The 9,420-nt window shown below is 41.4% G+C and overlaps 1 protein-coding gene across 2 annotated transcripts; it reads right to left on the reverse strand.

Moving 5' to 3' along the window:
- Nucleotides 1-300: 300 nt before the first annotated feature.
- LOC147897915 (pentatricopeptide repeat-containing protein At2g33680-like) lies at nt 301-4,863 on the reverse strand. Of its 2 annotated transcripts, none has more exons than XM_087380889.1 (2): nt 4,375-4,863; nt 301-4,250 (listed from the first exon to the last, which is right to left on the reverse strand). In XM_087380889.1, exons 1-2 carry the CDS (start codon nt 4,557-4,559, stop codon nt 1,133-1,135), a joined length of 3,303 nt encoding a protein of 1,100 aa, XP_087237015.1. In that variant the 5' UTR covers nt 4,560-4,863; the 3' UTR covers nt 301-1,132. The 2 variants fall into 2 exon arrangements, with proteins under 2 accessions (XP_087237015.1, XP_087237017.1); XM_087380891.1 differs by lacking the exon at nt 4,375-4,863 and having other exon boundaries at nt 301-3,982; nt 4,084-4,137.
- Nucleotides 4,864-9,420: the final 4,557 nt, after the last annotated feature.

The raw sequence follows: 9,420 nt of genomic DNA on the forward strand, positions 1-9,420 counted from the left end.
TTGCAACCACTTGCCTTCTTATCTTGAGGCAAGACACCAAATCCTAAGTATGAATTGCATCAAGGACAGCCATCTCTTTATCCATGGCTTCATCTCAATGTTTCTGGCCTAATGCATTCTCAAAGCACGTGGACTCTAGTTCTTGTATTACCTTATCCATATAAGCATAATGATGAGCTAAATAGCCATCATATCTCATATTGTCGACAACACGTGTGAACCTACCACACCTCGATCACTGTCAGGTGTCTTCAAAGCATTTCTTGCCTTACACCAGGAGTAACAACAGAAGGAATCCCAAGTTCCTCATCGAGACTTTATTCTAATCCACATGACTCTCCAATGTCCATCCACATGAGAGTGCCCTGTACAAAACTGCAAAATGGTCCACCTTTTCTTTTCCTTTGCATGATACCTGCATACCACTATCTAAACTGTCATGAGAAGATCCATCTGATCTCAGTCTACCTGCCCATGCATTGGACCCACCATGAGAGGACTCTCTTGGTTCACTAAGCACTTGTGACTGCTGCTCTGCATGTGATACATCACCATTTCACGCATCTGCATCTTCTGTGACATTTGTCGGTGCATACCAGCTACTCATTCCATCAAATACAACATCTTTGCTCACTTGCATTTTGCAAGTGTAAGGATTTTAACATCTATACCCTTTCTGTTGCACAAAGTACCCAATGAAGATGCTTTTTTCTCCTCTCATCAAGGACATGAACATAAGCAATAGAACCAAACACTTTCACATCCTACAGTTTCTGATGGCATCAATTTGTAATTATACAGTTGCTTAAGTCATGAAGTGCATTCATAGACAGCACTATTGGTCATACGGGCATCTTTCTTTGCAAGCTTCACTTTGGGCCAAGAAAATTCAATTCCACTATGATGAGCTCTAACCCCTATCCTTGAAACGAGAATAGTGGCATGCATCAATCATCTTCAGCTATGCCTGATCATAATTCTATGGGCTTTAAGCTATTGGAAAGGAAGTGGTCAGCACGTAGCACTAGGAACCTTGAGCTTCCGTACCCCATGGCTCATAAATATTTTGCTAATTGAAGTGTACCACTTGATACTTGTTGTAAAGTGTCCACATGAAGCATCTTCCTTGTTCTCATAGGGGGACAGGCTGGAGCACTGAGCCCAACTGTGGAAGATAACCTTCATCCTTCATCTGAAAAGAGAGTCTTTGTAACTTTGCACAGAACTCAACATTTTGTGGGTGGCTTTTGTCTCCCACAACAAAATCATGCACTTCATTATCAATCTCAATAAGTGCTTTACCTGGCCTCTTCCATGCATTTGCACATTTTCTCAGCCCTTCTATTCTGTCTGCTTCATGGTGCATGCCAGCATGAACATAAACATTTGACATCAGCACATACCCGGAAGCATCCCTGCCATCCGTTGCTACCAAGTATCGAAAGCATCGCCCACCCAGTTCCACATTGCCATGTGTTCTACAGTGACCAAGCAAAGACGTCAAGGCCACAACATCAGGCAGAAATGGCATAGTTTCAAGCAAGACCACAGCTTCCTTTAATCGTCCTGTGCGGCCAAGAAGGTCCATGATACAATTATAATGTTCAGAAGATGGAGCAACTCCATGGTCCTCTCGCATTGACTTGAAGTGATGCAGCCCTGCATCCACAAGACCCACATGGTTGCACACAGAGAGTAGAGAGAGAAAGGTCACATCATCTGGCTTCCAGCCTTCTTTTTGCATGCCTTCAAAATGCAGCAAGGCCCTTTTATAATCATTACGCTGGGAAAAACCTGTGACCATTGAGCTCCACGTCACAGCATTCCGCTTTGGCAGTCTGTCAAATATTGTGTATGCATCCTCAAAGCTGCCATATTTGGTGTACATATCAATAAGAGTGCTGTCAACATTTACATCTGACTCAAAACCCCTTTCAATGGCAAGTGCATGAATAAGCTTACCCTGATAAAGCGCTGCTATGCTGGAACATGCTGTGAGGATGGAAAGAAATGTGACATTGTTTGGTTCTACACCCTCCTGCAACATTTGCTCAAACAGATGGACAGCTTCCTGGATATGCCCATGCTGAACATAACCTCCAATCAGAGCACTCCATGTCACCACGTCTCGCCTCGGCAACTTGTCAAATACCCTATGTGCATTTATGAGGGTCCCACATTTGGCATACATGTCAATAAGAGTGTTTCCAATAGACAAATCTGAATCAACACCACCTTCATGGATATGAGCATGAACCAACATGCCCTGCTCTAGGGCAATGATCCTGGAACATGCTTTCAAAATGGAGAGAAATGTTACCTTGTTTGGCTCCAAGCCTTCTTGTTGCATTCGCTCAGAAAAATGGAGAGCTTCCACAGCATGTCCATGCTCGGACAACATAGCAATTATTGTACTCCATGTAACCACATCTCGCTCAGACAAGCTATCAAACACTGCAAGTGCATCCACTAGCCTCCCACATTTGCCATACATATCAATGAGGCTGTTAGCAGTTGGAACATCAGACTCCAAACCACATTCAAGGATCTGGCCATAAATCACCTTGCAAAATACTAGAGCTGCTGACGTATAACATGCTTTTAAAATAGAGACAAAAGTGGCACGGTTTGGCTCAACACCCTCCTCTTGCATCACCTGGAATAAATAGAGGGCCTCTTCAAAATAGCCAAATTCAGCATACCCTGCAATCATCACACTCCAGGTGACGACATCGCGTCTTGGTAGTCTATCGAAAACTTCTCCGGCATCCTGAAGACCTCCACATTTGGAGTACATGCTTATAAGGGTGTTGCCAATGGATACATCCCTCTCAAACCCACGTTTCATTATCTGAAAATGAATCAGCTTGCCTTCTTCTAAGGCTACAATACCAGAACATGCCTTCAGTACACCGACAAAAGTGACCTCATTTGGCTCAATGCCCACTTGCTGCATTTGATGGAAGAGTTGGAGAGCCTCCTCGGCATGTTTACTCTGAGCATGACCTGCAATCATTGAACTCCAGGTAACGACATCTTGTGAAGGTAATCTGTTGAATGCCTTCCATGCATCCTCAAGGCTCCCACATTTGATGTACATGTTAACGAGGGTGTTGCTAACACATACATTTAACTCAAATCCATGTTTAAGAATGTGTACATGCATAAGCTTGCCTTGATCTAAGGCTTCTTTACTTGAGAAAAGCTTCAGCATGCCAGTGTATGTTATCTCGTTTGGCTGGAAGCCCATCTCTTGCATTTGCTGGAAAAGTTGTAGAGCCTCTAGGCTTTCTTCATGCTGTACATATGCTACAATCATTGCACTCCATGAGATTGCATCTCGATTCCACAACCCATCAAATATTATTCGTGCATCCTTTATGCTCCCACATTTGGCATACATATCGACAAGGGTATTGCCAACTGTCAAAACTGACTCAAACCCACGTTCAATGATGTGGGCATGAATGAGCTTCCCTGCACCCAGGGCTGCTGTGCTCGAACATGCTTTTAGGATGCCAACATATGTGACTTGGTTTGGTTCCATTCCCTCATGCTGCATTTGCAGGAAAAGTTGAAGAGCCTCACTCCCGTAACCATGACGGACTAAACCTGCAATCATTGCACTCCATGTGACCACGTCTCGCTTGGATGATCGCACAAAGACCTTCTGTGCATCGTCCACGCTACCACATTTTGAATACATGTCAACAAGGGTGTTGCCAACAGATGTATCCAACTCAAACCCATTTTCAATGATCTGAGCATGAATCCGCTTGGCCTGGTTCAAGGTCCCCACAGTTGAGCAAGTCTTTAGGATACATGTAAATGTGACATGGTTTGGTTCCAAGCCTTCAGATTGCATTTGCTGGAAAAGTCGCAGGGCCTCCTCACCATGGCTGTGCTCACTTAAAGCTGCTATCATTGCACTCCACGACACCACATCACGATTTGGCAACCTGTCGAATACCCAACGGGCATCCTGGAGAGTGCTGCATTTAGCATACATGTCAAGAAGAGTGTTGCCAACAGACACTTGAGACTCGAATCCATCTTCAACGATGTGAGCATGTGTTACCTTACCCTCATTTAAGGCTCTTTCGCTGGAACATGCCTTCAAAATGCACAAATATGTAACCCTGTTTGGCTGCACACCAACTTTTTGCATCCGTTGAAAAAAAAGAAAGGGCTCCTGTCCAACATATCCAGAAATCATTGTGTTCCATGTAACCACATCGCATTCTGGCAATCTGTCAAACAGCTGGCGTGCATCATCAAGGCTCCCACATTTGACGTACATACCTATCAGAGTGTTTCCTACATAAACATCTGATTCCAAACCAGTTTTTATTATGCTGGCATGTATCAGCTTACCTTCTGTCACGGCACATGCATTGGCACAAGCTTTGAGGACAGCCACGAAAGTAGGTCCCTTTGGCTCTAGACAGGCCTTTTGCATTAGATGAAAAAGGCTCATTCTGTCCGAAATTCACATCTACTGCCAAAACGGTACTCCATCTGTGGTATCCAGCTAGCTCTTGGTGAGAAAACGTTCGCATAGTCGGATAGAAATTGTGTTTAGAGGAGAGTAAGCTCGATTTCGGATACAGGTGCCTAGGACCCCTCTTGAAGTTTAGCTCGGAATGGACACCGGTACCCGCTTATAAGTCAGAGATAGTTCCAAGGAAGCAGATCGATGTACAACGGGATCTAACTACCTGCTATAAAATTTTGAAAACAATAATATGTAGCCATATAAGTACATTGCTAATTTGCAGGTGTTGTTATCCTATATGCTGGATGAATGAGGGATACTTCAACACTTCTAGTGATAGTGGGAAAGAAAAAATTGAAAGAAAAGATGGGAAGTCACAAGGGATGATTCCATATGAAGGCTTCCTTCTAGACCATCTCTTAACACCAATGGAAATTAAAGGGGAAATACAAGGAAATAGAGGGGACCTAGGGAAATAGCACTCCACGCTCTAGACTTCTTTCCTTGATGTAATGCTTGTTAATATAACCGGCCTTGTGTGGTCCTAACACCACCCTAGGGGGACCTTGGACTAACTGGACTATAGAGAAAATTGGAGGCCAAGGACGTCATGGCCTCTCACATTCACATGTGGCAATAAGGCTTGAGAAGTAATCCCATAAGCACATGTTGAATCTAGATGACCTTGAATATAAGGGCTGAGTGGTAAACCCTTTTGGTAGTTGATGAGGCTAATGTATGGTATGGGACAGGGAGTGGGACACTCACAACCGGTGCATCCCTATGTGATGCATTTGTGATACGTGGCACATTCTGCCACTTCTAACAAAGCTTCTCTAGAACCCTTTCTCATTGATCTTGATTCCTCAAAGCCCTCCATGAGATAAGTATTCCTTTGACTCGAGTTTAGTTAAATTATGGCTAGGTTAGTTTTGGTTGGGCAAATTTCACATGCTTTCAAATAAGATCTTTTATGTTTGGAGAGGGAACCATCACACTATGGCACTGAAGTCTCTACAATAAAGAGCATTCAAATACAATGGAAAAGCATCACAAAGTTTTATGCACAGTCGTTGACCCTATAGGGATTAGTGAGATTACATTGTTGTCGAGCCTACAACAAATGAATTTGTAAGTGTCAACTTGAGTTTTCTCTGAATACTTGTGCATTTAACTTAGTGATTGGAATTCGCTAATATGATTTTATATGTAATAGCATGAATACCCATGCTTTGGTGACCACTTGGTTGAGAGATGAGCTCCTTAATTGTTTTTTGTTTATGCAGAAAAGATATTTTGTATTATATAAAGTAAGATTTATACATGTAGCTTCACATAGTTCCATAGGAGTAGGATATCATCAAAAATACCAAAAGGGTGTTAAATAATTAGACCTTAGGGTGGGGGTATCAGAGAGCTTCATGATGGTGACCAAAAAACTTGAACATCAAAAGGAGACCATTCAAGTCACTAATCTTCAAGCTTGACATTGAAATGAGTGAGTTGTCTATTGCTTCGTCCTGCAAAATGGATCTTGCAATAATTAAAAAACTTCCTCTCATGTTCTTCTCTCTCCTTGATGAGTTGGAAATAGGCTTCATTGTAGTTCAACCTGTCTAGGTCCAGCTCTTCCTGTGCCTACTCATGACAAAAGTAAGTTAGTTTTGCTGGTTGATTTTTTTTTTTCATGAAAGTGAGCTGCCTTTGGAACTGAATTTTCCAAGCTAGTTGCAAAAGACTTCCTGTGCATTAATGACAGGGTCGATAAACTACAAGTTGTTCCTAGAGACCCAAATTAAGCACAGTGCCTGTGCTCTAAAAAGTATCCAAGTGCTTTGTTTAGTTTTGTGTGCATCACCTAGAAGTATTGATTTCCAATTGATAGGTCCCCTAGTTGTATTTGGACTACCTTCTAGACAATTCTAGCAGCTAGACAGGCAACATAAAGATGGAAGATATCCTTTATGTGTCCTGGGCATCTTTTGCATTGACCATCACCTTTACCTATGATGAGCCCTCTATTGTTTGTCCACACTGCTTTGTGAAGGATAAGCTAGAGAAGGACAGAGTGTTTTTCATGTATTTTTGAATCTTCTTTCGATTGATATTGGCTATCAAAGGTGTTCCATGTCTCATTTAAAACCCTAGAGCTTTCCTCAATGTCATGATTTGGGGTGGGTATAGATAGGCAGGAGATGGGGAGAGTTGATCTAGCTAAACTCTTTCTAGTACACTAGAATAGTGCCTCCCTTCTAGATAGTGTCCCCATCCCACCTCTATATCATGGTCATGACAAAATTGTGTCAACATTTGTGTTGCCAACCATGAAGCTTACATGAGAGACCTACCTGAAAAGGATAGAAGATGAATATAAGAAAAATAACACAAAAGGAAGTGAGCCATGGTACCCCTTAACAAGAAGATAACTTGGCAAATTGGTGTATCATATGAGTCCTTCTCATGATTGTTTGACGACCAAGGATACTTTACCATGTTGGTTGCTATTTTGAAAAAGAATAAGTGTTCGTTAATAGGTCCAGATAACTCAAGCACGTAGAAAGAAGCTTGAGCAAGCAAAGCTTATTGTGCCATATGTAGAGCTTCAAAAACTTGAGGAGGAGGAGGAGCTTGGAGAGTTTGCTACATGATATGGGGATATCATTTTATCTTGTTGTGTTAATCTTTTTTCTGAGTTCTTTAACATTAGTATGAGCTAAAATTACACTTTCATTTTGTCTATATAACTTAATCTTTTTCCTTAGATTTTTAGCTTTGTGAATTTATTGCTAGAGGATGAGTGGCTAGCTAAATTGTTGGCCCTTAAATGGGTCCAAAGAGTAACACCACTTTGGAGAAGCTAATTATGCTTATGATGTTACCTATATGATGCTCCAATTTAAATGATGTTGTTTGGCTTTACCTATTGGAGGCAAACAAGGCAACAAAAATATCATTTGGCCTTTTTTGGGCATATCATGTCTACAAAATGTGAGTACTTATGGGTTTTAGAGAAATTTAATTTTGCATGTCATGAATTATTTTTTGGTGTGTTTATATCTACTTGTTTGCCTTGTGTCTTAGTTGATTAAGAAGAGAAGGCCTATTGAACAAACTATGGCAAAGAGCCTAGCTACTGCTTTAGGTTTTTCTAGAGGTTTTTGGAGAAGTAGTTGTTCCTTGTTTGATTACTACAAGAAAGTGAAGATAGAGGCCAAAAAGTACATGTTTTCTTTGGACGATAGAGCAAAGAAAAATGAAAGGAGTGAGGAGCTGTTGACTTGGAAAGAAGCTGGTATTGATTTAAATGGTTGCCCAGAGGCTTGTGTTTAGGTAAGAAAACTTAATGATTGATCTGTCTTGTATGTACTTTGGTCTATCCATTTTATGGGGTTTTGAAAACTTCCATGGGCTATGTGTTTCCATGTAGGTTCTTTACTTATTTGAGGGAAAAGAGTCATGAAGATCAATCCCTATGCTTGCTAGGCAATGGGTGATGTTGGGCAATGAGGACCCTTGCATGTACTAGATGATCATCCTTGGTGGATTGCCATAGAGATTGAACACATTCTTGCAAGGGAGAAGGATTTGCATAAGAACTCAAAGGTACATGCACAAAGCAAGTTCGAGTTGCATAAGCACACAAAGGTGGGTGGTCGAAGCACGATACCTAGAGGTACAAGTGTTCCTCACACTATAGGTTTGGCAACACTGGATATTGACTACTATGGTGTTGCTTTCCCTTTGGCATTTTTCATTTGTGAATTGGGTTTATGAACTTTCAAATGGTAGCATGCATAGCATTGATGAGGGCCCACCCTCTTCAGATGAGCGGTGTGCATATACTAAGAGTTCACTTATGTTTTGAATAACTTTAAATCAACTTTGTGAAGTCCTTGCAATGGAGAGGGGCAAATAATTGTTAAAAGAGCCTCTTCCTTTAAATATGTGATGATAGAGCATATGTATGTCGATGCTCCCCTTTTTAGAGAGTAGAAGTATAGTGCTACCATTGCAAACTACATTACCATTGGGGTAGGATTTTGCAACAGGAAAGAAGAGCCCATTACATGAAAATATTCTTGCTCATATGTTAGTAGCTAGATTGAAGGAGGGGGGGAGTACATTACAAAGGGAAGAACTATCTCTTGGGTAGCGGATTTGGTATTCCTAGAGATTCCCTCTGGCAAGAAGCATTAAATGCTACCCATGCATCCACATTGGGATGTTCTTATGGAGGATTATATTCATTATGGAGTTTTGTTGTCTACACCGACTTTCTCAAATGTGGGATGGTTGCTTATTATGGCCTTGATTAGAGTTCCTATTCATGATGAGAATTCATATTTCTTATGCATCTTTGATACATTTTATTGATGACTCTTCAGAGGTGTTTAACGGGCTTGTAGGAGAGTCGACTGGTTGGTGGAGCACCACTGTCATGTTTGAGGCCTTCTTGAGTATAGGATGTTTGTATGCCTCTATTGATGTAGATAAGAGTCTAGTCACATCCTATGTTTAGCCATTGATTGGTAGTAGAAAGATAGGTAGGGAGGAAATTGGAGCTAAGGGAAGTTGTCTTGCATCATTGGGAAGTATTTTTATTCCATTTCTTCTTGAAGTTGACTAGGCTGTTCTGCGGAGATAAAGCAAAACCTCTTGACATTCTTCTTTTTTCTCTTTCTATTGAGCTAAGTTCCTTTCCTCTGACATTTCCCTCCTCAATTTGTGACTAGGCTTTTCCCACCCTATTTGCTTTTCTACCTTTGATGACAATTGTAAAAGAAGGACCTTCCTTCTCAATTGTTTCGTGTTCAACCTATTCTAGTTGCGCCTCAAAATCTTGGGTAGCCACAACAAGTTCTTCTTCTCCCAAACTATCATCCATCTTGTCTTCAGTGTCAGTAGTGACCTCTTTATCATTACTT

The sequence above is a fragment of the Dipteris shenzhenensis genome, chromosome 10, assembly GCF_047967505.1.
Source record: "Dipteris shenzhenensis isolate YYH24624 ecotype China chromosome 10, Dip_SZ_1.0, whole genome shotgun sequence".
Taxonomy (NCBI): Eukaryota; Viridiplantae; Streptophyta; class Polypodiopsida; order Gleicheniales; family Dipteridaceae; genus Dipteris; species Dipteris shenzhenensis.